This window comes from Neocloeon triangulifer, unplaced genomic scaffold, assembly GCF_031216515.1.
Source record: "Neocloeon triangulifer isolate White Clay Creek 2 clone unplaced genomic scaffold, ASM3121651v1 ptg000002l, whole genome shotgun sequence".
NCBI classification, from domain to species: domain Eukaryota; kingdom Metazoa; phylum Arthropoda; class Insecta; order Ephemeroptera; family Baetidae; genus Neocloeon; species Neocloeon triangulifer.
In genome coordinates, this window is record NW_026775545.1 from 2,641,786 (window position 1) to 2,669,750 (window position 27,965).

The following is a 27,965-nucleotide window of genomic DNA, read 5'->3' on the forward strand; positions in this document are numbered from 1 at the left end:
ACGGTAGGTAGAGTCGGAGGGGCTAAAGCTATATTGTTTAAGAGAGTTAGAGGAGCAAGAGAATCTATCGCGATATCTGTTATCTACGTCGTAGAGTTTAATGCCGAATTCGTCGGTTAAGGTGATTAATTAATTGTCATGAGATACAATTATACAACTCTTTGCGCAATTTCATCTCTTGGGTCCCGTCTTTTAATTTTTCAATTCGTTTAAATGCAGACGGGCTGGTGATATAGTTAATAATTTTTTTTAATGCTCTACAAGTGGGGGAATTTTTCGTTTACTTCGGTCGTCGGGTTCTTCTCGGCAGTACTCTGCGGCCCTTTTTTCATGCTGGCAGATATGAAGAGCATGCATGCATTTTTTTCGTCATATAGTATTAATAATTTTACTTTTGTTGAACATTATAGAAAAAGGGGTACAACACGGGGCTCATATGACACGAGTACACAATTGTATTTTTTTTTTTTTACTTTTCGAGTGTGTGTATGTGTTGCAATTCAAAGGCACAGTCGCTTAAAATACTTGATGGAAAACTCAGAATTTGTATCATTAAATTATATTAATCAATCGATCGATAATACAATAAATTGCAGTTCGTCGTGACAAACATTCGGCATTTCAGTTTCTTTTTTATTAAAGAAGGACCGCGCCTTCAGTTTCCGGAATTTTGAAAGCAGATTTTTGCCCTTGATTTTTTCAAGGCGCGGCCGAAACAAAAAACAACTCAGGATTTCAGGTCCATTGGAAAATTTTCGTCAATTTTTGGGATTTAACTGAGGAGACGGTTAAAGCTTTGAATTCTCTTCATAATTGAAATCATGGGAAAATCACAGATAAAATCAGATCTAGCAATAAATCGATATGTTGCAATCAATTATTCGACTGCTTTTTTATCTGCTTTCCAAATCAAAAGAAAATTGCTGATTGATTTCCAATGGCCATTTCAAACCAAATTCTTTTGTCAAACCCTGAGACGAAAGATGATCATATATAGATTTAGATGAAGAGTACAACATTCGTTTTGATAGCAAGACTTTATTACCACATGTTGCGTTTTCATGTGAGAAAGTGAGAAAGTGAAAGAGGCCGGAAGCCTTATTAGTTTTTTCCCCAAAATTCGGCCGCCAAATTTTGCTTCAGCAGTTTTCGAGGAGAGCTAAAGTTTAGTATTTTAACACTCATGAAAGACCACGTCTAGATTTGTGCTGGAGATGTCCGCAAGAACGCAAGAGGGGCAACTCGATTGCTCCGTCCTAGGAGCTTACAAGAGGTTTGGCGAATTTTCGTCGTCGAGTACAGTTTTGGGTAAAGATAGCTGCCTATTGATTTCCGCTGTGGATACATTTACGAAGTATATTATTTTGAATCAAATCGTTACACTTCTCTTCAAAGGGGGGCGTGGGGGGCGGTTATCGTCGATTTTTGTCCAATCGATCACGGTGATTTATTTGTGAAAGAGAGTTTATAAGGAGAGTGCTTTCTTTCTTTTTTTCTCAATCATATAATTTCTCGTTTAATAATGTGTATGTCTTAAGGCCGAGGGCATGCAAATCTTCTTGGTAAATTACAATCATTATTGTTCCCTTGAATAGAATATCAATCAGTCACCATGGCTGACCTTACAGTAGTACGCAGTTAATTGAGAGACTTTAGCGATAATTGTGTGTGTATTTTTTGTGTGTGTTTCCAATAATGCCGTGAAGTACGTTACATAGTTTGGCTATCGATGCAGCACGCGCGGTATTACTCATTTTTTTCTCTCTCTTTACATTTCGCGAAGAGCTCAGTTCTCTCTCCGCCGTAGTAGACAGGTGTGTGAGTGAGTTTTTGTGATATATCGTAATTTGCATGATGATTTGTAAGTTTTTGTTTCTCTCGTTAACAATTGTTATTATAAATCATCCATAATAAATTTCTTATCAAAGAGAATTTGGCCGAGCACCACTTCCAGGACGATTGAATTTGTTTGTGAAACGTGTGGTCCGTATTATATAAATTTTAATTATGTCATTCGCACTCATACTCAAACTGTAAATATCCAATATTGCGTGTATAACTTCTACTTTTCGACAATGATAGTTATTTTGATTGGAAATAGAAACTTTCAAACTTTTATGATACCCACACAATATTTGGCAAGATGCACCTTAAATTAATGAAATTAACTTTAATTAATTTAAATTGGAATTTAAACACTCTTCCTGAAAATGATCAGCACCAGGTACAACTTTGAAAATCAATCGTTTTGGATTATCATCAATCAATCGCGTACGTGTCGTGTTGTTTTAAATAGCATCTAGTTTCGGACTAACCATCAGTCAGAGGAAAATTAATTAAAAGGCAGTGACAGCAATCCTCAATCTCGATATACAAGTGGAAAGAAAGTCCAACCCCAAAAGGTGCTCGCCCAGTCGTATACTATAATTTTATAATCTGTCTGAGCAACACGATTTTTCGTTACTGGTTATATTATTTAATTGATATAGGTAGAAAAGTGCAATCATATTTCTGGCCTGGAAGTGGCGCCGTCGGCGCAGACAACAGCATCTCTCACGTACTAGTTTTGAATAGTTTAGTTTAATTTTTACAAGAGTTTTCATCAGGAAAGACAGCGTGTTATTTTTTGTTGAAATAATCGTCTCTCAGTTTGGCCTCATCGCACTCAACAAGAACAACAACAACTCGATCTACAAGTCTTTTTTGTGCGCGGTTCAACAAACAATCAAACAAACAGCCCAGGTTCACACACGCAAGTATTTTTCCTTTTTACATATCAGCGGGAGTAGCCAGTGGCAGGATTCGGGCCTAAATGCGCCTTGTGTCGTGATGATGATATGCATCGTCTCAGTTGCCCAGGCCAAACTTCTTGAAAATGAGTTCCTTGCCCTTGGAAATGAGGTTCTCGCCCTCGGCGGCGGCGCCGCCGGTGATCTCGGTGAACTTCTGCATGAAGTTGGGCGCCTCGGGGAACTTTGGCGCCGCCGTCGCCGTCGTCGGCGACTCCTTGGTCGGGATCACAAAGTCGGGCACCACCGAGGGCAGCCCCTTCTTGGGCGCGGCAGTCGGCGGCGCCGTCGTCGTCGGCGTCGCCTGCGGGGGTGTCGTCGCCATCGGCTCCATGTCGCGCATATTACCACCTCTCCGAGGTGACACGCCGCCTCTCATTCGAGGGTCCTGCAAGCGACACAAGCAAATGGCACGTGGCCGGTCAAAATCTGCGGTGCAAATTCAAACTTTGCTGGAACCTCGCATTGAGGCGTTCTATGTCTCAAATTTTGGTCAAATGTGAAGGGACTGGGGTTTCTAATTTTAATTTGCATTTTTATACATATTTCTACAAAAAGACAATATGAAAAGTGCCGATTTAACTAATTTCTGTTACATATCCAGCATGAAGTCCAATAGAACTAGATTTGAATTTAAAAACTTGATTTAAACGCCAGGATTAAAAAAAACAAACATGTAAGGCAATTGTTTTTTATAAAAAAAATTGTTAGAATAGTTGAAGAGAATTGTTAATTCTCTATTGAACTTCATACTATCTAAATAGTAAATTTTTTAATTCTAAAAAATAATAAAAATATTTGATTAAAAGAGAATGAAATTGGAAATCAAATAGGGGAAAACCTTCAGTCCAAGATTTAAATTAATTTTAATTAAAATTTTCTCAAATTATCTGATTTGTATTGTTGCTCCATAAAAATATCTGAAATAGAAATTAAGGTTACAAAGGTTAATCACTTATAAGAGTTTGTTCTGAAATCAGCTCTAAGTACTTCGCCTTGAGCAGTCGCAAAGTCAAGTCCTATTTTGAATGAAATAGAACAGAAATTAGTTAAATCGACCTAATTGTTTATATGTATCAATATGTGGAGGGAAACCAATGTTTGACCGAAGCCTCAATTTGAGGTGGGGGTGCTCTTTTGAATCGAGGACGGAGCAAGGCTGCTCCGTTCTCTGTTGCTCAATTAATTTGAATGTGGTTGGACAAAATCTTGGAAATTCTCACACAAGAGGTTCAATTAATTGAAAATATCGGTGGAGGTTTTTATCTACAGAGCAGCAAAATAATCGAGATGTCTGATCATTGATGTAATTCATGAGAGGGTGACCATGCATCTGTAAATACTCTGGTCATGCTTGCTTGACCCGCCCCACCAGGCCATAGGATTGGTCGCGGACTGTGCACTCACTCCTGATACCCAAAATAAAATAAAAAAAAAAAAAAATATGCCGCCCAATAAATGAAAAAAAAATTAAAATACATTATATAAATATATGCAAATGAAAAACCAAGTCTTGCTGATCATGTTTGTGTGTGTTTTTGCATTTTGTGGTCTGAAAAAGAGAGTTGCAAACTGAAAATCGTAGGGAGGGTCGAGAAAGAGAGAAGAGAGAGATATATAAAAAGAGAAGACTGTTTTAGCAGCTCAAAATATTGTACGTGCATATCCATTGAATTGAGAGTTTTGGTATTTCGGAAAAGACGTCAGGATTTATGAGAGGCTGGTGGAGTGCAGGCAATATGATGAATTCAAAAGAGACCAACATTGAGAAAGAGATTAAGAGCAAACAACACCGATTGTGTCTCGACTTACCTGTCCTCTACGCGGCCCCTCGGCTGTCAGGTCGGCAGCACCACAAATGAATAATGCAGCACCACAATTAGAGAGAGAGAATAGAAAAGCCCACCAAAACCAATTCCCAGGGAAATATAGAGCCCTATCTTACTTTTATTAGATTTTTATTAACTCCAAAATAGAGTAACCTTAATATTTTTTTTTCAAATTTAAATTTTTACTCTAAAATTTCAAGCAGTTACCCTGTTTTGGAGGATTAGGTTTTTGGGTTAATTGTGACATGAAGTCTTTAGAGATTTCCCCTAATTTTGCTCGGAAGGTGTTTGAACGCATGCACACACAAAGGAAAAGAACACTGAACACTGGGCCTACTTTCGCAGGCCGATCGACGCAGGTATCGACTGATTATATTAATTAATATAGAACACCAACGAGAGCACAATGAAAAAAATATAGTTTGATATAATGAAATTGGCAATGAAAAATTTCTCACATCGCAAAATTTCGTTTTCTTGTATTTTCGACAGAAAATTCATTTTTGCGAAAACTAATTTATGCAATAATTAGAGACTTTTGAGAGCCACCAATCAGTCATTTAGCCAATGATCCATCTCGCCGGCCGATGGATCATTGGCCAACACAAACATCTTAAGAGAGGATGATGAGATTTAGGCACCAGTGAGAGAAGGAGGGTCAGACACGTAGAGAAAACACACTGACAAGAGAGGAGGTTTCAATAAAATATATAACGAGTATCAAATGTAACGACCAAAAGGTGCCGGCAGCAAATAATTATGCAAATCAAAATTCTGAGAGAGTTTTGATTGCGTCTTTCTGTGGTGTCGTTTGTGTCTCGATTCATCATTTCGCTTTTCTGGAAATATGGGGGATGGGGGTGGTTTTGTTGCGATATTTTTGGAAATTATAGATAGCAGTTTTCACTTTGAATTAATCAAAATGGCATGCGTCTCTTGTTTTGATTTTGGACAGAAAAGCGGCAGCTTATTGGACAATGTGTTGAGAGAAAAAAGCCTGTTTTATTTTAATTTTTCACCAATTTTTGGGTCGGACAAAAACTCTCTAATAATGATCAGCGGACTTTTTTCCACAACCGAAATTAATTCATTTGCAATGTATAAACTCATCAGGGTTTTGGCTTTTTTGTAATAATAGGGGTGAGCATAAAAAACTATATGGGGTTCAAAGCGGCTCTAGTTTTGTGACAAATATCCAGGTCTATATAATTGATTAGTGGTTGATGGGTCATTGGTTTTTGTGTATATCTGGGGCACACACTGTAGGCAAAGCTCCCCTACTCACCTCTTCGACGGTCGGCGGGCCCTCTAGGCGGAGGCGGGGGCCCTCTGGCCCCAGGGCCAGGCCCCCTACCCTGCCTGTGGTCCAGGTCGGTGGACTCTGCGAGGAAGTTGGAAGGCACGAGCCCTCGCAAGCCGTCAAGCTCACCCATGAAGAAGCCGTCGTCGTCCATCTCCCCGTAAACGTAGATCACATCACCCGTTTTGAACGAAAGCTCAACCTAAAGATTGATTTTTCCATAACATTATTTATAATATATTTATATTATTAATTATTTAAAGTTCCTTTTATTTTTGAAAATTCACAAGAAGAAATTTTCTATATGCCTCATAGGCTTACTAAACTGAAAAAAGAAGTTTCTCTATAAATTATTTTATAAATTAACTAAAAGAAAAGCTTTAAAAAAATCAATTAGTCAAAAGCCTATTAAGTTCAGTATTTTTGTTTTAAATTTTGAAAGCGATAATTAAATATGAAAAGTGGATAAAGTAAACGTAGCCAAGTATTTATTTCTCAATTTGAAAGTTTTTGTTTTATCCTGGATGTCATTAATTTATTTTAAATTTCACATTTAAAAGACAAAAGACTTTTACAGTGAAAAATGTGAGTTAAATAAAAATTATATACACCAGTAAATGAAATAAATAAGGAAAAATTTTACAGTTAAAGTTTATAATTACCTCAGCGTCAACATTCGGTGACAGCTCCTGAGGGTCATAGTCGTAGAGGGCAACCATCTTTTTCACTGGCATGTTGGCGTAGATGTCACCCCACCTGTCCGCTCTGCCTCTGTGACTTACAGGACCACCGCCGCCTCCTGCGCCACCCTCTCCCTATCATGGAATCAAAAACTTTGATCAAAACTTGTGTTCAAAATAACAATAAAAATAAACAATAAAAAAAGCCAGGCTTGTCCTTGTTATTATTATGATATAATTAAAAATGAGCCCGTTTTTCTATCAGTAACAACTTCTTATCTAAAAAACATTATATTTATTAACCGATAAAATTCATAATTTTGTCATTGCGCTCAAAACCTCTGAGTAATAAATGTCACTTATGAGAAACATTTAAATAATAATTATGACACCACCAGGGCAACAAACGTTGTAAATAATCTGGATTTCAATTGCTCTAAATATTATAATTTTTGTTTAGAAAAATTTAAATTTCTGAAGATTGTAAAATATCACTTTTTGTTAGAGAAATTAAAGAAGTGCTGTTTCATGAATAAATGAAACAAAACTTGATTAGGGATGGAAAAATTATGATCTCCTTTTAACCTATTTTTTGTTGGAAATTATCACAAATATACTAAAAAAAAATCGAGTAATTTATTTTTCAAGCAAAATTAATGTGTTGGAATCACCTAAAATCACCGATTCCACGGTACTTGAGTTAAAACAAACCTATTTTATCCGACAAATTACCTATTTTTCACTTCTTATCACCTGTTTTTATTTCTAAAATTTCATCCTAAATAAATATTTTCCTGAAATATCGTTGATTAATACAAATCTAAGCCATTTAACAGCTTAAAAAATAAAATTTAGTAAAAAAATATCACATTATTTATTATTTAATTATTTTCAGGTGAAAGATCAACTCATCTTAGTAGGCGCTTAATTCTAAAAAAAATCCCATTCCTATTAACCTGATTAATTTTTTTTTTACCTTATAGTCGTTGGTCTCCATGACCATGTTGTAGGGCACGTAGCCCCTTCGGCCTCTGCACTCGCCCCAGTAAAAGCCGTCCGCGTCCTTTTCGCCGTAGATTTTGATGGGGTCGCCCTCGTTGAAGGGCAACTCCTCCTCGCACGCGTCAGGGTTGGGCGACATGGTGGTGGGGTCGTAGTCGAAGAGGGCGACGAACCAGCGCACCCTGCGCGCCCCCTGCAGGGGCGGCCCTGCGCCGCGGCCGCGGTAGTCGTGGCCGGGGCCGCCGCGGTAGAGCCGCGGGTCGCGCCCTCGGCCCTCGCCGTAGTAGTCGCGGTCGTCCTGGTGGCGCTGCTGGTGGCTCATGTGGGGCGGCGGGGGCGGCCGGCCGCGCTCCATGTGCGACCGGGGGCCGTAGTTGCGGCGACGCTCGAAGTCGTCCTCGCTGAAGTTTTCACTGTTTGTGTCCTTGGTGATTTCTGCGGGGGAAAATGATAGGGAAACGGGGGATGAAGCGAAATCTGTGTGTATGTGTGTGCGCATTGTGTGGAGGAGCGGCAGAAATGAAAAGGAAATTAAACAGAGATTGAAATCATCGAAACAGTTTCCAACAAATACAGCTACATCAATAATACACTTCTAGACAACCATTTAATGGAAATTAAGATAATAAAATTAATAACGAACAAAATGAAATCGAAATTAGGCAGTCAATTTTTTTTTAGTTTTAAATTATGGTTGAAAGTTTCCAATTAAAGTTGGAAATGTTCATCAACTATGTTTCAATTTTTCTGTGTTCTTAAATTCACGCTGATTTCCAATTTAATTTTAACAGATTTTAACTATAAAAAAATAAAGATATATCAATAAACATCATTTGCAACTATAACATATATTCCGCATTATTGTCTAATTACATTTGTTTGCACAAACAGAGTAAAAAAAATCGCAAGTTTTTCTTAATGTCTAAGAAAGTTATTTAATCAATTAATCTTTTAAGTCAGCACCTGCAAATTCCCTTTGCATGCGTCCATGAATATTTCCCCAATATATTCCATAAAAAAATAAAAAAACCATTTTGATTTTTATCAATTTCAAAGCCGATTTCTGCATTTTTTCCCATTAATATGTGAACGAATTTCTAACCAATTCATAAACTAAAATTGACATAATACATTTTGTCTTTTTCTTAATGTAAACAAAATACGGTTAAAAGAAATAAAAACATGGTGTGAGCAACGGAAGTTTTCTTACCTATGCTTGGAATGTTCATGTGCGAAGGCGGGTACACTTCTTTGTCACTCAAGTTCTCCTCGGTGTCCATAATGATCTGCTGTCTGCCCCCTCGCCCTCTGACCATGTGGGCGGGCATCGCCGAGTGGGGGTTGTACCGACCGTACTTTTCAGGTTGTGCTCTCATGCCCATGTTATCCTGTTTAATGAAATCACTTTAAAGGAGATCGTATTAAATTTGAATAAAATTATACTTTTTGGTGTCCTCTTGCCTGCCCTCGCATCACGTGGGGTGGAATTGAGGTAGGACAACTATCACTCGACTGCGCGTCTCTTGACTTGGTGCGCACCGTCACTTGTCGCGGGTTCAGTCCCACCAGCTTTGCTATGTCTATTAAAGCGTGGTCACCTGAAAATCAAATTTAATATTAGGCGGAGATAACCGATTTCAATATTTTTTTTAAAATTTATTTTCAATTTTTTCAAAATCACCATTTAAATTTTTTAATATTTAATTTTGTAATTCTAACCTGTTGGACTGTCTATATCCGTGACCTTTTTGCCGTCAGCGTAAACGGCGTACCCGGTCACTGGCGCCCCGGAACCCGCCACAGGCATCCAGGTGACTAGCATTGTGCCGTCCTGTGGTCCGTTTTCCACTTGGACATCAACAGGGGGGTCGGGAAGACCTGAGGGACGTTCGCATTTTAACTCACGCAAATCAATCGGGCAAAAATAAAATCAACCCAAAACAAAATCTGTCATAATTTTTAGTTTACAATTTTGTTTTGGGGTTTTAGTAAGAAGGAAATAGAGTGAGAAAAGTTTTGGAAAATTCATCATAGGTTCCTCTAATAAAAACGCAAGCGTATGTCAATTATTTGAATAACAAAGCTACGACGGGTTGGATAGGCCTAATGACTGATCTATCGACTGATGAGAGAAAAGCGATTTCGCATGAAATATATGATTTTTGCTTTTTCAGGTGTTTTTTGTGAAATTTAGTGAGGCCCATCACTGTTCTTGAATGGGTTGGCATGCAGAACTTTTTTTGGAATTTTTTAATTTTGACAAGAACAAAAATCACAAAAAAAATATTTGCGAAGAGAGAAGAAGAGAAATAGAGAGACAGTAGTGAGACTTATAAATAGTCTTGTAGTCACCTTTGGTGCCTTTAGTCGCCGCATGCAACACAGAGTTTTTGGTTAGCGCTATGGGCTGGGCTAAATGTAAGCATGGGGGTCAGTGTTGCTCAAAAAACTATGTAAAAAATCACACGTCGAGCCGCGAAACCCTTTCGAGTGGTGGAGGAATTTCGCTCTCTCATTGAGGAAAATGAGACTTTGATTTTTTCTTTTAAGCCCCCAAAATCAAAAGAAATTAAAAACTGCTGCTGCGTTCTCAACCGGAGAGCGAAACTTGCAAGCGAAAGGGTTTCCCGCCTCGAGTCAGCAGGGCTGATGATGAACTCGATTCTGCACCATTCCGCGCGCAATCAGGACTGTTTACCTTTTGGAAGAGTCCTAAAGTCGATGTGGCACGCCAGTCTTTCGTCCCGCTGATTGGAGGTTTTTTCGTCAAAGTACGGCGCCCTGATCGCCTTTGCCCGCACCGTAACTCTGTACGTTGTGTTTGGGGCCAGTCCTGATTAAAAAAAATTAAAATTACTGATTATTTCAGGTAAAATCATACTGGATAGTTAATTACAGCAGGAAAAAAGTTAAGAGGTCCATTGTAAAGATGAATTATATGCAAAATTCGAAGAAGAAAAAAATTAATAAAATTTTGCACTTTCAATTAGAAGTTATTTTTCATCTCCATTTTTTAAATTCACTCTAAATTTTTTAAAACTAAATTTGTTTATAGTTATTTTGAATTTTATGGAATTTTTGAATTTTTGATAGATCTAATAGACTTATTGTAATAAATGTAATAATGATGATTTTTTTAAAGGGATTTTTCACTTAAAATTAACCTTCATTGAAATTTTGAAGGAAAAAAAACTAATAAAGTCAGAAAATTTGAATTCCCTTTCCCTAACATACAATTAAAGTTAAACCACAATGCAATTAAATTTTGAAGAAATTATTTTGATAATGGTTTGTGTATACCTGTGATTGTGTGCCTGTAAACGCCGGGCTTCAGGGTGCGCACTTCGACGTTGTTGACGCAGACCGAGTGTTGGCAGTTGGAGTTGCTCGGCAGCCACGAAATGACCGCCGAACTGCTGGTCACGTTGGACGCCCTGACGGTGGTCGGACCCAAGGGCACGTCCTTGCCGACCACCATTGTGCAGGCGGCGTCGCGAGACGTGCGCCGGTTGGGGGTCACCGACCTCACACTTATGCGATGCGGCTGCCGAACGGAAATTTTCAAATTTAATATCACAGAAATTATTGTAAGAGTAGGGAAAAAAATCCCACAATTTTCATTAGATCGAGAATTATTATTAACTGCTCTGTTCAGAAAAAAAAAACAATTATTTACAGGGAATTTTCTACAACCCTTAAAGAAAAATTATTATTGTTACAGAAATTTTTTTGCGTTTTTCTGCTTTTCATTTTTTGTTTTAATTCTAAAATATTTAATTGGAATAAATATTTCAATGAAAAATATGAAAATTTTATAAAATTGTTATTGGAAAATTTTTTTCCGAAAAAATACTAGACGCCCTTTGACGTTAAATCTAAAAATTTCTCTTAAAAAATTAGGGATATAGATATAAAATATTTTTGAATAAACCTTACCCTATTTGAATCAACGCCCTCTACTAGGGCCCTGGTCCTCTCGGAAGCCTTGACCGTGGTCTTGAGCACCCCGTTGACGTAGACGTGGTAGCAGTCGATGGTGCCTGGCGGACAGTCCGGCGCGTTCCAGCCAATCAGGATGGACTTGTTGAGCTGCCTCTCGAGCGTGAGTTGTTTCGGGGGAGGCACTAGCACCGAGAAGAAAAGCGCGTCTGTGGTCAAGGCCCTGGTCAGTTGGCTGCTCAAATCTAGTCTAGGGCTCCACCAACCAACTCACCACGGCATTTGCACCGCTGGACTCGCTCTAGCGCGTTCTTTTTTTTTAATTTTTTTTTCTTTTATGTGTAATAAAATCTGGTGGCTCAAAACACCAGCTACATTATGCGTGACAAAATTTCTGTTTTTGCTTTTTTTTTTTAAATAATGAAGTATAGAGGGAAATTAATGTAACAATGAATTTGGTTTTATCGAAAGTAGAGAGAGAAATACGTCTGGGATGTCCGTGTGAGAGAATGATGGACCCATTTATCAACATGCACAAGCACAAGACCGCAAAAAGGCTCTATTGGCTATGAAGCAACACGTGCCTATAAGTTCCATGTTTGGTCGGAAAAAGGGGAATAATCAAGATAAAAATTAAAAAGGGATTTTAAAGACTATTTATAATTGTAAATTTTTAGTCAAAAAGTAACAAAATTCAAACTTCATGCATTGAAGTGCTAAAATAATAATGGTAAATATTAAGAGATATAAATATGGTCAATCCTCATTTGGGTACATTTCATGTGAAAATCACAATTTCATTCCGTCCTAGTTTAACTTTACTTGTTATATTTTAATTCTATTGTTGACTGGTGAAAAGTGTTTCTTTTTCAAAAGTGAAACCTATAAATTTTAGTTGAAAAGTTTTTTTTAGCGAAAAGCCTTTTTTGGCATCATTTTTTTTCAAATTCCGTGCAAAACAAAAGTAGCTTCACATATTTTAATTTTTATGTGTGTTGCAATTTATGATGGCCCTGATCTTCATCGAAAAGAAGGCATTCAATTAAAAAATGTCTTAGTTTAAATTTTTATTAATTGAATTAATTTTATATATCTAAAATTCTTAAAAAAAAGTGAAAATGTCTTAAAAAATGTCTAGAATTGAAAGTAAAATAAAAAATGAATTTAGATTTAAGATCCGTGGTCGAATTAGTAAATATTTCTTGAAAATAAAATTGATATAAAAGATTTTTCCCCACCAGTCTGTCTATGACTAATACATAAAAATATTTCAAAGGTCTGCTAAACTAATTTTTTAAACTAATAATAAAATTTTATTTAAATTAAACACAATAAATTGATTTTCACAGAATCGTTTGTACCCAAAACAGGCTATAATTTTCTACTGCTTGCATATAAATATTTCTGCGCAAGAACAGCCTAATAAAAAAAGACTGAAATAACAAGGTGCGGTAAAAGAGTGATACTTTAAAACTGCTCAGGTGTGTTATTCTCAAATACGTACAAGAACTCCTTCAATCTCAAAATCGGTTGTAAATGTGCAAATATAGAATTTGGTTGTGGAGTATAAAAATGTGCTCGAATGGTGCAAAAATGGAATAATGAATGAAACAGAAATGGCAGAGATAAAAATGGAAAAAGTTGTGAGTTTGGTGAAAAGAGGAGAGGAGTAAAATCGAGACTGATTCGAGAACCAAGTGTGGAACCTTCTCACATGTGTCATGTCATGGCAAATGGAGCTCAAAGCTTACCTGGACCCTCGCCCATAGGCATTTCCTCTTCGTCCTCCATGATGTCCTGCAGCTCCAGGTAACTGTACTCGGGTCCAAGTCTCTTTACGTACGTCCCGTCTGGAAATTAATTTTTGCAATTAAAAACATTCTAATTCAATACGAAAATTATGCACCAGCAATTAATTTTTTTTCAATTTGTACATAATTCTAGCTCTATTGTTGTCGTAGCATAGTTAAGGGAGGTTCATAAGAGGCATAAATGGAGTGTTTGTTAAACTGACCATATTTGTGCTAATTGTAAGGAAGCGTGTGTAATTGTTATGAAAAATTTTAGTAAAATTTTGCCAGTCCTGATAATAAGTAGCGTAGCCAGAGAAATTTTAGAATAAGGTTGAAGCGAGGAGATTTTTATTCAAATCCAATTGCTAATTTCTCCATTAAAATTTTTAGTCTGCTTATTTACTAAAATTACGTTATTTGAAAATTAGCATGCACCAATGAAGAATACAAAAAATTGAGAAAAGATGTTACATTGTTATAAAATTTGCATGAAACAAGTCAGGCTATTTTATTATATAAATAACTGTACTAACTGTACCAAAGACTTTTTACTCATTTTAAATTTTCCTGTGGAAGAATTCCCATATATATTACAAAAATTGTACAGAAAACAGATCGTTCTAATTTTATAATCATTATAATTAAAAAAAAAACGATTTCAAACCAACGTTTAGATTCAGACAATTCCATGTTCATAAGGTAATTTTCAGTCTTTCAAAAAGAAACACATTTTTAAATGAAATTGGGAAAAATCGAAGTCATTTTGCACATTGTTTTTTTTAAACGCATTTGGTATACAAAAATTTCCTAAATAAAAATAAATTTTTGTTAAACAAGGATGATATCTGAATATAATTTATTATATATTATTTTTAAGATGAAATTTCACCTGTTTCGAAAAAGGAGACTTTTGTCACCAGTCTACTTAAAAAATTCGTAAATCAAAGTGCACAGATTGAAATCAAATGGAATTCTGCTACAAGGAGATTCTAAAAATTGAATTGCAGCATAACTTACTAAATTTACAATAAGCTCGAATTCAAAATTACCAACTGGCATGGTTAAGGGATTTCAAACAAATAAATTTGTTAGTACATTAGACATGTGCAGAATCATATTCGAGGCGCATGAATTAGTTGGAGAATTAGCTCTATTAGTCGCGAAGTGAGTTCTAGCGATTACCACCACCTGTTGCTCATGTACCTGAAGGGTCGGGTGGTGCCGGCGAGGGGACGTGGTCTGGCGACGGCGCCTGCACGGTGATGAGGGGCAGGTCGCCGTGCGAGCCCGAGAGCGCCCGCCGGGCTAAATCGAACGCGCTTTTCATTCGGTCGGGGATTTTGGCGCGCAAGCTACCCGCCGGACTCGCCTGCCTAAACGGTTGCATATCTTCTTTCGGTTAAAAAACATAACTCGTCGGTGACACACATTTGGGCGACAGATAAAGATAGATCGACTGCACAAGCGTGCCTGCACAGAGGTGACTACTTACCGACGGCGTCGAACTCGGCGCTCTCGATGCCGTGCGGGATGGAGGTCGAGTGCGGCTCCTCGGGCCCGCCCGCCAACCCCAGCACGGCCATCTGGTGGAACTCGAGCAGCTCGTCGCCGATCAGTCGGTGCACAAAGTTGGACGGCACCAGGCCGCGCCGCCCGTCCAGCGTCTCGCCGTCGAAGAAGCCGTCCTCGTCCATGTTGCCCCACACCAGCAGGTAGTCGCCCGCGTTCACAAACAACTCGCCCTCGGGGTGCTCGTTCGGCGACTGCGTGAACGGGTCGTACGAGTATCTGGAATTTCGCAACATGAGAAATTAAAGACCTTCAAAAGAAGTTATTTTAATTGGCTAATTGAAAAGAAGACAAAAATTTAATTGAGAATTGCAAAAAAAAAAAAAAAAAAAAAAAACAAGCAATTATTACGCATTGAAATTCAAAATTGCAATATCAAAGTTGGAGGTTTTCCCTCCATAAGAATTTGAACCTCCTACGAGAGAGTCGGTTTAATTCGTTTTTATAGCTCACTTTGAAAAATCTAGTGAAATTACATTTTTTTTTGCGAATTTCAAAAACACAAAAAATTTTTTATTTATACACGTTTTTCTACAGCCTAATTTTTTATTTTGTAAATTAAATAATTATTCTTTTTCTTCTGTTTAAATGCTGCAAATAATTCAAAGTCATATTTTTATAAATTAATTGCATCATTACAATTTTTGCGCTTAATTTTTTTACTTGTTCAAATTTTTAAGAAATTCTCTATTTATAAATTTTATTTTAAATTAATTCCTAAACTAAAAGTACACTGAATTTCACTGAATCATCGTATCAACTTACTTGGCCATGAAAACGTAACAGCGCCCTTTGCCTGGAATGTCCAGCATGTCCAGCATTTTGTTGTCCATCATTTGGTCAGTCAGCATTCCTGCTGGACCCAAAATGCTGCCATTCATTAACCCCGAACCTAAATCAATAGCAAAATTAAAATCGTTCATTAATTTTTCCAGAGACACAATTGAAAGTTGCGAAAAGATAAAGAAAAAAATTGTAATCTGCATTGAGATAACTTTAAATTGAGTAGATAAGGTAATAACGGATTGCAATTAAAATTATGGGTGAATTTAATTATCCGATTTAAAATATTCATTTTGAATTTTTAACCGTTAGAGTACACTATTTGAAATACAATCCCAAGTTAGTAATAATTCTGTAAGAAAAATTTTAGAATTTTATTATTCTAGTTGAAAAAAATTAACAACTATAGACATTTAAAGAAATTTATAATTGAACGTTATATGTATTTTTCAATTTTTAAATATAAATAATGCAAAATCATTTATAAATTATGTTTATAAAATTATTTGTTTAAAAAAAATATTATTTTGTAATATTTTTGTACTTCTTGAATTTCTTTTAAAGTTATTATCAAAAATTAATAAATTAATTATTATAGTATTGTAAGCCAGGGTAACTGAGAAATTCAAATGATGAAAATCAAATATTCCTGCGTAGAAGTTGATTGGAAATCAATAATTATTTTAATTTTGTTCTCACTGTCAATGGCGAATTGTGGTGTGCTAAAGATGGGTGGCAGGGTGGCCATCGCCGGCACTTTGGGCATAATTCTGGAGATGGAGAGCGGCGTCGACGCAGGACCCCCGAGCTGGGCGCCGAGGAGCCCCTGCGTTTGTCCCAAGAGGCCCTGCGTCGCGTTGGGCAACAGACCGGCCGAGCCAGGTTGGCCCATGAGGCCCTGCGCTTGGGGCAGCAGCCCCGAGGCGTGGTTGCCCGTCAGGAGGTGGCTTTGTGCGGCTGTGAGGGGTGTTTGGGACATCAGGGTGCCAGTCTGGGGGTTCAGGATCATCATCTGCGCTCCTAACGTCGGCGCCGTCTGGTACTCGACCGTGTTCACGCCCGAAGGGTAGGCTGCAAGATAAGGGCGGATTAAAAATGCGTCAGGGTGGGCTGCGGGTTCAGCGTGGGCACAGGAATTGGAAAAGGGGGCCGTTTATGATTTTCACTCCACAAATTAAAATCGAGAACAGAAAACCTGAAATATTAGGTTTAATAGAGATAATTAAAGGTTCTGGACAATTTAAAATTAAAAAAGAAATCTAAATTTACTATATAAAAGATTCGACTTCTTCAGTTTTTTTAAAATTTATTTTTATAAAAGTATATTAAAAAATTATTCAAAGATCTAACTATGAATTTTTTAACGTGATCGTCAGACCTTTTAATTATTTAATTTTCTTTTACCTGATTTTTATATTAAATTTATTTATAAATTTGTGGAGTGAAATTTCCAGGGCACAGATGTTAGTTCAAAGTGGGGGTGATAGAGAGCGTAACTCAACATAGGAAAAGCACACTGACCAACTAAACAGTAAATAGATAAGCAACTAATTTGTAACGAAAATCAAAGCAAAATTTAACGTGTCAAACTAGTACGTTTATATTAAAACAGTAGTCCCAATTAATTCTCTGTAATTACGCATGTCAACCACTGATGTGTGTTCATTTCGCTAGACCAGTATAATGTAATCGTATAGCAACATTTCTAAGCCACTGATATGAGAATGAACCACCAATTGATCAATTATTCCACACACGCCGGATTCCAACCAATCTTCTACTGAACTACGCCAATGATATATGGAATGAGGATGTCAATGATATACAGGCAGAAGCAATCAACCTTAATCTTTAAAACGCAATCTAATTTTGGTAATTATAATCAACACGATTCTTCGCTAGACCGACAAAATGCAGTGTTTTGATTTTGTTTCTCTAAAATTTTGAAAATTATACATGCTTTTAATTTTGTTTTGGAAAAAAACGGATGATCTTTAATTAGGTTATACAATTTCGAGCAGTTTTGTCTCAAAAGGTTCTAGTCACATACCACAATTTATGTTTGTCAAACACGTCTTTTGTGTTTCGAGCAAGCTGTTAGTATTGTATTTTTTTTTCTCGGAAATCAAGACAGCTGGTTGATGGTGTTTTAAATGTGTTTTCTGATATTGTGAGTGATGGATTTGAGCGAGGTGGACTTACGAGCCGCCCTGCACGCCGCAGACTCAGCTCCGTTCGCGAAGGTCACCCTGGGCACCCTCGAGTGGTGCCGCCTCCTTCTGGACGGCGTCGGAGGCAGCAGCGCGTGCCTCCGCGGGGGTGGCTCCATCATCATGTACGCCATATCGCCTTTTAACGCGTGCGATCAATTCGCAACGAGACAGCAAGAGAGAGAGCGAGAGACAGCCCCACAGCAAAACAAGAAAACGTATGCAAAACAAGGAGAAAGACCAAAAAACGTAATCAGAGACAGTAGTTGAGAGAGAAATTATATCAAAAAATTTATAATATAGTTCAGATTTAATTAATTGATAAAAAATAATTGACAAACTAATTGCCGAATTTATATGTGATCAAGAAAATAAATAGAGACAAGTAGTTTGTACACATGAGATAATATAATAATAATTATAATAAAAGTAGTTTTTCATATATATTTTCGGAAAAGTGAGCAGAGATAGCGAGGGTGGTTTTTGTGCGGGGGCGTGAAGCATTCCTGTGTGGCGGCGGGCGGGGGTGGTGAGTAAATGTCAAAAGTGTCGGCCGGGATCGAGGGAGATAGAGCAGAGGTGGTTGTTTGTTTTTGTGTGTTGGGGACAGGCAGCACGGCGCGGGCTTTTAATTATTATTCAGCTAGAGGTGTGCGCGCGTGTTCTGTTTCCTTTCAATCGCTTTTTCATCCAGCTTTTCACTCTGCGCGCTATGCGAAAATGTGCCAACTTTTAGCTCGGTCTTTCTGCACATTTGTTCGAAATAGTCCGTGACTAACTCAAAGATTTATAAAGCGTTTTGTCATTTTTTGTTTAGTTTTGTCAATTAGTTTAAATTAGTTTTTAAAAATGGAAAAAATAATAAAGTTGAAAGTTGAAAGAAAGACTGTATAATAAATAGAAATAAACTAAATAAAGAAAAATATTTAATAATAACTGTTTTACTTTAAAACGTCGTGAATTTTTAAATCAGATCAGTAACTTGTTTCTTTCCTTTGGGAAAAACCAAGATTTCATTATTTTTCTATATTTTTTTTTTATATTACATTTAATTTGAAATAAGAGCAGAAAGTCCGCCAGTGTCACATTTTCAAAGCTCGTCAAGGCACAGCAAAAAAGCAATTTCCCGCCAAAATAAGGCTGACGTACAAAATGCGCGCTGCCACATCAAAATTTGTTTCAAATTTCTTTCCAAAATAATATATTGAATAAATTTCAGTAAAAAACCAAAAGGATTATCGCTCGGGAGGAGAAGTGAGGAGGTGCTTACCGGCTGAAGTTTGCTGCTGCTGCTGCTGCTGGACCGTGGACCTAGACTTATCTAGCTCGGCCAAAATACGGTTATCCTGCTCTATTTTAGCCATAATGCGGTCAATTTCGGTGTCGTGCTGCTGCGGGGGCCGCGTGGGCACCGCGGCGGCGGCTGGCGCGACCGCGGGGGCTGCAAATGGGGATTGATGATGCTTACTGCTAAGTGGCCTGAGGCATGCTGAGTGGTAGGCAAAGCAATGCGACTCGTCATGCAGTCTTGCTGAAGCCTCAGCCGCTTGGAACAGAGCTGCAAAAGCGATACAGGTCGGTCTTGGCTGCTCTCGCGAGGAGAAAAGTGCTAAAAAGCGAATCGCTCACGATTCACTATTGGGTTGGGAATTATTTTTTTTTTTTACAAATTTTAAATCAAGATTTAAAATCTAGAAAAAAAATTGGAGATATTTTACAAAATTTCTAAAGAATCTACAGTAGAAAAAAGTCTAAATTAAATGAGCTCGTAAAATTGGAGCTTTTTTTAATGAAAACTTAATTTTTATTCAAATAATTCTATTTTAGTAAAGGGTCGATTGTTTTTAATTAGTGTTTGCGTAAGATGCAAAAGTTGAGAAAAACATTTTGCTGCTGTGTCATGCCCGTTTAAAAAAAATATGCAAATTTAATGAATCTGTCAGTCTCCTCGTGCCCAGTTTTAGTCAAGGCATTGAGTAAATCAAAGCAAGCTTTCGTTTCTTTTTTTTATCACAAAATTCAAGAGCTTTTGACTGACTTCTGTTTCCACACAGCAGCAAACAGAGATGAAAGAAAAATTGAGAGAGAAGGAGGAAAAGACAGACAGCTAGAGAGAGAAAGAGGAAAAGAGCAGTGTGTCATCTTGGATTGAGGCCAAGCCGACCGGGCTGCCGCAGGAAAATAAGAAAAGTATAGGCATGCCAAAATCAAAACTCTCGCGAAAATACACAGTCATAGGGAGAGCAGAGCGTGAAAAGCTGGACAAGTTTCCAAAATTAGGGGGTCGCAGGGCGTAGAATATAATAATATTTACAAAAAAAGGAAGTTGAATTACATATCATAGAGATACTACCTGGCTGCGGTTCATCTGCGTGAAACCAGGTTCGGGAAAAGTTGAAGAGATTATTTTTAGTCATGATCAGAGAGCAAGTTTTAATACCAAACTACAGACACAAATAATTTCCATTTCAAATATAATATTAAAAATGTAGGCAACTGGCGCTGCATGGATGTCGTGCCGGTTGCTTGGATTTAAGAAATCTGCCTGAAATATGTTAAGTCGTTAGTAAATGAGTAAATATTAATTTCTTTTGGCACATCAAAGCTATGCTAACGACCTCTATTTACGTTTTAAGTTTCTGGTTCTAAAACCTAAGGTTCATCTACTTATGGAAATTATTTGCGTGGATTTTATAATTTTACTCAAATGAGTTGAAAATTAAAACAATGAATTGAAAAAGTACTGAGCAGCTTTTAGAACTCTATCTTCTTAATATTAATTAAGCAATGAATAAAAAAAATATATTTAGTTAGAATTATTTTAAATCAAATTTTTGCATAAAATTTTTGACAAAAAATATAATATCTTTTAGAAACTGATTATTTAATTTTCCAGCCTAAGTTTAACGTTGCAGAATTAATACCAATTCTGAAAATTTTCCAAAAACAATTACTTTAATTTTATTTTTCAATTCTGATTAATCAATAAGCTGCTCAAGTGTTTCAAATGAAATAGTTTTAATGAAGGTGTTTTCGCGATTTATGATTGTTTGATTAAAACTCGGAAAAGAACAACCGCGGCACATTTAAACCCCCTCCAAACAACAATAAGTAAAAACATGGAGAGACAGCCAGAAGAGAGAGACGGAAACAAAAACTGACTGGCTGGCTGGAGAGAGAAGAGAGAAAAGATCAAAGTGTGTGTGGCGCAAACAAGAAAGTAGTATGGCGTGTGTCGTGTGAGTGGTGAAAGAAAAAAAGATTTTTTTTCGGGGGCTGCTGGGGCAAACCTGCTGCTTGCAGCGCCGTGCTGTTGAGGGTAGGGTGGTGGTGGGTGGTGGTGGTGCTACTGGGGGTGCTTCCGCCATTGTGCTGGAACAGGGCCGCCAGTTCCGCCCGCTTGAACTCACCGACGCTGGACGCCGACTCGGACGGCGACAGGTCGCACCCGCCCTTCAAAGCGCCTTTCCATGGCGACGTGGGCGTCAGCGGCGCCGACGGCGGCGCCGCCGCGCCGTGTTGGTTTGTGCGCTTGATCGCGGCCATCTCCAGCAGCAGTTCCTCGTGCCGCACGTTCTGCAGCTCCGCTTTCTTCTCCAGCTCCCGAATTTTTGACTGAAAATTTTTTCAGTTAATTTGGAATTAGTTAAAAATTGCGTTTATTTTGCAGATAATTATTAAAAATTAAATAGTAAAAAGCAAAACCGATGGCTCTAAAACGTTTTTGCAGCAGTATTTTCAGTTTAATTTAATTATCAAACTAAAATTTACATTGTAATCTCATGCAAATAATTAACTTTAAAAATATTAAAAATTGAAATTTATTTTTGCAGTCAATTGCCCTGCTGTATTAATTTACAAAAGACAAATCTCCGCTTTGTTTTGTACATTGTATGATTACTATTTCTAGAAACTTAGCCGGCAATATTGTGTGCTAAAAATTTATTTCAGTGATATAATGAAAAATTGATTAAAAGTCAAATTTTTAAAATTAAATAAGTAAAGGTTTGAGAGTCTTTTACTATTGTATTGAATATTAAATTAAAAATATAAAATAAAATTTAATAGAAATATTTATAATTCAAATTAAACAATTACCCTCAAATCTAAATAGATTCATAATTAAAATTAATGTTTATTAATATTAAAACATTTAAATTTTCTAAGCAATATTTAAAGCTCTAAAATGCCATTTAAATCTATAAATAATAATTCCAAGGTAATAAACATTATCAATATATTACAAAAAATAATGCAAATCACATTAAATTTTAAAATACAGTTTAGTTTAAAATAATTTAATAAGTATTTAACATTTTTTAAATAAATAATCTACTTATTGATACTCATTGAATTTTATTCTTACCTGAAGTGCCTCAACAGTCTCATATCCCTTTTTGGAAGTGCCTGCCGCCGGCTCGGCCGTCATTTGTCTCACAGGTAGTTGTTGTCTTTGTACCTGCAAGGAAATATACACATGTCCAGTTGACGCACGAAAACATTGGCGATTATCTCTCCTAGAGAGCAACACGCTCATTTCATTTTTGCTTACCTCCGCCTGTTTATCGCGCAGTTGTGCAAGCGTGTCGGCGTGTTCCCGTTCCAAATCTTTCCTTCTTTCGGCGGCCTCGCGCATTTGCTGCGGAAAAAAATAGTCAGTTTTTAAGGACAACAACAGGAAATTCCGGTTAAAAACAATTGTTTGTCAAATTTACTGTTTTAAAATGAAAGCTCCAAACAAACCATTGGTGGTTAAAATATGCTGAAAATATGGTATGAAAGAACTGGAAAGAACAAAATTTTGGAGTTTTGAATCAAGGTTTCTAATTTTTGTTGGAGACAAATGGAAAATTTAGAATAATTAAATCTCTAAATAAAAGTTAACACTTCGGCATAGACTTCTGTTCATTTACACAATTTAAATCAGTTTTTGCTCGTTTTTTTTTTTTTTAATCTTATTGATTATATTAGAGTCGAATTTATAAAATGAAAATTTTGGCTACTCTTACCCTAAGAATGTTGTCAAGTCTATCCGACTCGGACATACTGGAAGTGTTGAGGTTAAGGGGGTTGGCGGTCGCAGTCTTCTGCTCGCCATGAAACTGCAGCTTCTGCACTTGCTTCTGCAGGTCCGTGTTCTGGATTGCTAGCTCCGTGTTCTTCTCAAGAACCTGCACGAGCTGGTTCTCCTGGAATTACACTTAATCGAAAATTTTCTAAAGAAATAATTGGAAAACTCACGAGGTCGTCACACAACGAGCTCTTCATTCGGAGCCGCTGTCCCAGAGTCTCTCTTTCTAAATCCAGAGCGACGGCTAGCGGACCATGCCTACAACAAGTCTGTTCAGCAAGAAATAAATTGGTTAGAACAAAACATTTTAAATTAAAAATACACCCCAATAAATAAATTTGAAATTATTTAAACCAGTGAAAATTTATTTTAAATAATTAAAGTTCAGACTGGAAATAATTTTATATCAAATATTGCTTAATTTGATTATTAATTGTTTTGAAAACAACAAGCAACAGAGAGTTCAAGCGGATATTCAATAAGTTTGAGCACATGTGAAGCACTGCAACTTGTGGAAATCGTGTAAAGAAAGGATTAACGCAAATAAATCACTGCGGCAAGAAGAAACAAAAGTTGCAAAAGTTGGAATCCGCACGAAACTTTCTTTCGAAATCAATTAGCAAAATTCAACAGTTTGGGGCGACTCGCAATCCCAGCGGTACATATGCACCGAGGGCGAACACACCCTCGAAAGGGGCAACCACGACCCCAACGTGTGGTCCCGTGACTGAAAAGGGGCCCCGCGCCCTTCGAAGGGTCTTTCGGGCCCTGGAACGGACTTGCCGTGACCGAAGTGGGAGCTGCAGCGAGAAGGGCAGTCCCGGGCCTGTGACCCGCTGCTGGGCAGACCCACTGACACACAATCGCGCCCTGCAAAGGTTGCGGGCCGAGGGGGCGGGACGTCGGTCGGGGCCGGCCGAGGGGTCTGCGATGGGCCTTACCCTTGGGTCTAGAGCGCGTCGGGCGCGGCGAGGGCGGAAAAGGGCTCACCTAAATATCTGGCTGCAGTCTAAATGGCGGCCCACTTTGCGGGATCAATAGACGGGCCGCCGAGACTGCGCGCACCCCCAATCAATACCGCCCCCCGAGCACCACTGGCGCCTCCACGCACGCCGGGCGCGAAATTCACCCCCATTCATGCCGGAGGGTTGCGCGTTCGCCAGCCACGTGTCTACCCGTGAGTTTTACTACAGCCTCTTTCCACCCTCGAAATTCTCGCTTCTGCTCAAATTTCTCACTGATAATGAAGAATGCACTTGGATTTAAAGTTTTGTTTGCCATATTTTATTACAAGTTGCAAAAGAAGAAGAAATAAAATTTAAAATCTTTTGGATTGTTTAAATATCAAAATATATGTAGTGCTAGATTTAAAAAAAAAAAAATCATTTTAATTAAAGTTTTTGATTATTTTTAAGGTTACATTTAAGATTCAGTTAGCGCTTGGATGAAAAGGCTTTCAGTTGTATGATGATTTACCAATTGAACTATAAAAGATTCATGAATTCTATACTTTTATAAAATGTATTTTGCTAATAATATCTGAATGAATATCTGCAATTTTAGTTTATAAAGAATACTTTGTTTATTATACATTATATAATCTAAATTTTCTATAGCATTCATGAAATCCTACTTAACTAAAAATAAACTGTCATTAATTTATTAAACTACAACCAATTTATAATAATGCTTTAAACTTCGAATCCTTTCTTCTCTTATTTTCCAATTTAAAATTTGTGTATTGACCAAGAAGAATAAATAATAATAATTCAACATTACCAAAACTGATTTAAAACCGGTTTATGGAAAAAAAATAGTTTGATATTGACAAGAAATAAATTAATTGCATAGAATTTTGATAAATCTTTAACTTTCCATGAAAAATTCAAGTAAAAAATTGTCAAATTTTTATGTAAATTTTTATTTTTTATTTTTAAACGTAATCTTTAAATAATTTTTTCACAAAAAAAAGTTAATTTGAAAGAAAAATATTTAAAAAAAATTGTTTTTGTACTAATTCTTTTAATAATTTTTTCACAGCTCATGAATTGTGGCTGCAGCCCGCAGCCGTAACATGTAGAGTTGTTTTTTCTTAAACAATAAACAATTCACAAAAATCCATTGAGGAAAAACCAACTTTAAATTCAAATCGCCAAAAAAATAACTAATTTATTTATAATAAAAGATGATTTCAAAATACAAGTGAATGCAAGAGAATCATGGTGCTTAATTGTTAGAAAAAATCACAGAAAAGAAGCAGAATTGTCACGTACAAATGTAATAGAGCAATAACGAGGTCTATAGCCAGGTAGAGGAAATCAATTAGTGGCGCTCTCGTCCGTGCCTTATTAGATCTGAGATACGAGCTCCTTTTAAAGAGAAAATCAGGCTTCAATTGAATCGCAATCATCGACCATAATAGCCTGAGCAGCAGCAGGTTTTCGAAATTAATTTATTCGCTAAGTGTCTTTCTCTCTCTTTCTAAAGCTGATGAGAGTGTATAGAAAAAAAAAAGAAATAATATATGATTCTTTGTATCGCATTTTGCCGGGAGCACAAGTATCGAGTGACGCAACCGTAGCTAATAATAAATGGAAAGAGAATCACATGAGTTATAGAATGTGAACGTCGTCGCCACACAGAGCACAACCAGATAAAATCAGATAGCGCTCGCGTGCCCTCGCGGTGACTGCAGGGCGACAATTTCTGCTCCGCGAAATTATTTATTGTTTGCACTGCGGAGAGTAAATAGACACGTATTTATTATTGAAGTAGAGAGACTGAAGAATGAAATATTGGATGCCTACAACGGGTACTTTTTGCAGTCTGAACATAACTGAATTTTCTAGTAATATTATGTTTTTCTAAATTCAATTTATTTAAATTTATCGCCAGTCATTTTTCAATGACAAAAATATCTACTTTTTCTTTAGAATTTATATAATTTTTTATTCATTCCCGCTATAGACATATTATTCATCAAGCTCTATTCTCAGTACAATTGAACTGTCGCATCATTATTATGAATTATCATCCTATTTAATTAATAAATTAAATATTAATTTAAGCGGTCCAAAATATAATACAATAAACATTCAATTTTCTTCATTAAAATTACAAAATAGCATAAATAAAAGAAATTTTTTTTAAAATTCGCCACAAGTATGTGAACAATAAAAAAATTAACTAAATTATTCTTTAAAAATGAGATCATGAATTAAATTAATTATTGTAATATGTTCATAAAGCCATACTTATTAAACAAAAGAAGTCTTGGACTTTTGCTTTAAATTTTTCATTTCGCTTTTTACTGCAATAATTTTATTGAGATTAAATTTTGTTATCAGTTCCTTTAAATAACAAGTGCTCGGTTATTTAAAGCGGCAATAATATCATCGGTGCTACTATTACCATTTGCAATTGCGACTCTCAAGTTCAATCATAGTGCAATTAGCATAAGCATTTGGCACGAACCTTGAGCGAGAGGAGGGCGATGAGGCGCATTTCGCAGGCGTTCCTCTCGCGACCCAGCTGAGCGAGTTTTCGGATGAGCAGCGTGACTTCTGCGCAGGGTCGCTCTTGACCCTGGCGAACCTGTGGAAGAACAAAACGGTGAGGCACGTCAGCAGCTGATTGTATATTGACAATGGACAAGGTCGATCCGTTTGATTCAAATTAGATTTGGGCTTGTTCTTTTTAATATCATGCTTTGATTCGATGGCCCATTGTCGCGGCCACGTCTTTCTTTCTTTATCGCACTGCCGGGGTTTAATAGATGCAAATTGCCCAACCCGCCGTTTTATAACGTGCGCAATCGGTTTATTGCCTCTCTGGCGGGTCCGAGGGACAAGGGAGTTGTGTTACGGTTTTGGTGTTATTACAATCTTCACTCTCGCCAAACAGAGTTGAGCTCTGTGCATTTTAGGGTGACTGATTTTTATCGCTCTTTTGTTTTCAGCTGCAGGTTATTTGCTTTTGAATTAATTTCATTATTTGCTGTTTTTTTGCTGCTTTCAATAACAATTGTAATTTTACATAGTTGTTTAAGTTATTGATTGTCTGCAATCAAATTTTCACTCTCATAAATTTTGTGTAAAATGTGTCAAAATCTTTATTTAATTTTTTTCCAAGTTTTATAAATTTAAAATATTTTTATTTGCTTAATAGTGAAATTAATTAAATTATTCTCAAACTTGTACAATTCATTGATTGTATTGAATTAATTTTTGCAGATTATAGTATTCTGATTTACTTTTAATTGGATGTGTTTGGATATTACATCACCCATGATGAAATATGATATTCAAATTAAAACTTGCTTAAAAAAATGCACAAAAAAATGTATTCCAATATTTTGTGTTCAGTTTAATATTTTTCTTGGCGATGATTATGTAAGAGGGACAATATTCCTTAGATTAGTTTGCCAAGGGAGATTTTTTCCAATAGAAACTCTTCAATTAAATATAAAATTTCGCTTTATAATTTGCAACTATAAAAATTTACCATGATTGATTCCTATTTTGTTTTGTTTATTGATTATCATATATAAAATTTAACAATTATTTCTGGCTTATTTCTTAATTTAGGTACAAAATAAGGTTTCCGATTATTTGATGAATTGCGTGAAAATGAAAATTTTCATTTTGGAAATTCACAGTTTAGCAGCGTTTTTTTTTAAAGTTCTGTATTGCGCGTAACACAAAATTGCAACGTTTTCAATAAAAATTGTCCATTATGAATAACATCAAACTACTTTGTATATGTTCTGAAGAAAATTTTAAACAAATTCTCGTACCAGTTTGCTCTTGGGGGCGGTTATGGTGGTTGGCCTCTTGGCAGCGGTCGGGGGCGCCGTGGTCGGTGCCATCTTGTCTCGTTTCGGAGTCGGTCGAGTCGGACGTTTTCAGCAGCGGCCGCCGAGAGTTGGTGTCGACCGGACGACCAAGTGCTGACTGAGCGCCGAGCTTGCTTAAGTGGCAGGCAAGGCCTTGGTTGGCCGC

The 27,965-nt window shown here is 36.8% G+C and overlaps 2 protein-coding genes across 19 annotated transcripts in view; one reads left to right on the top strand and one right to left on the bottom strand.

Annotated features, from left to right (window-relative positions):
• LOC132202104 (SWI/SNF-related matrix-associated actin-dependent regulator of chromatin subfamily E member 1-like) overlaps window positions 1-27,965 on the top strand; it is a 122,656-nt gene that overhangs the window by 56,558 nt on the left and 38,133 nt on the right. Inside the window, exon 1 of one of the 3 annotated variants that reach the window (XM_059628858.1) lies at window positions 26,391-26,577. The exons of the other annotated variants lie outside the window; for them this stretch is intronic. The gene's annotated coding sequence lies outside the window, so the exon portion shown is untranslated. Of the gene's footprint in view, window positions 1-26,390; window positions 26,578-27,965 lie in introns of those variants that run through there. 3 annotated transcript variants of the gene reach the window in all.
• On the bottom strand, window positions 134-27,905 carry LOC132202027 (RIMS-binding protein 2). 16 transcript variants are annotated; one of them, XM_059628745.1, is made up of 26 exons: window positions 27,761-27,905; window positions 26,440-26,559; window positions 23,136-23,234; window positions 22,904-23,083; window positions 22,447-22,533; window positions 22,261-22,353; window positions 21,305-21,509; window positions 19,165-19,335; window positions 17,887-18,033; window positions 16,384-16,755; window positions 15,667-15,793; window positions 14,825-15,120; window positions 14,536-14,724; window positions 13,291-13,389; window positions 11,537-11,748; window positions 10,901-11,144; window positions 10,299-10,433; window positions 9,953-10,012; window positions 9,320-9,478; window positions 9,044-9,198; window positions 8,811-8,988; window positions 7,575-8,077; window positions 6,581-6,733; window positions 5,904-6,120; window positions 4,602-4,624; window positions 134-3,177 (listed from the first exon to the last, which is right to left on the bottom strand). In XM_059628745.1, exons 1-26 carry the CDS (start codon window positions 27,830-27,832, stop codon window positions 2,848-2,850), a joined length of 4,626 nt encoding a protein of 1,541 aa, XP_059484728.1. In that variant the 5' UTR covers window positions 27,833-27,905; the 3' UTR covers window positions 134-2,847. The 16 variants fall into 16 exon arrangements, with proteins under 16 accessions (XP_059484728.1, XP_059484689.1, XP_059484680.1 ...); XM_059628706.1 differs by having other exon boundaries at window positions 19,165-19,452; XM_059628697.1 differs by having other exon boundaries at window positions 21,185-21,509.

Excerpts from the sequence above, each read along its gene's own strand:
- LOC132202027 (XM_059628657.1), bottom strand. The coding sequence starts at position 27,832 with ATGGCACCGACCACGGCGCCCCCGACCGCTGCCAAGAGGCCAACCACC. Across the intron at positions 21,510-22,260 it reads AGACTGTTGAGGCACTTCAG|TCAAAAATTCGGGAGCTGGA; the intron begins GTAAGAATAAAA and ends AAAAATTTTCAG. Across the intron at positions 13,390-14,535 it reads GGCACCACCCGACCCTTCAG|ACGGGACGTACGTAAAGAGA; the intron begins GTACATGAGCAA and ends ATTAATTTCCAG.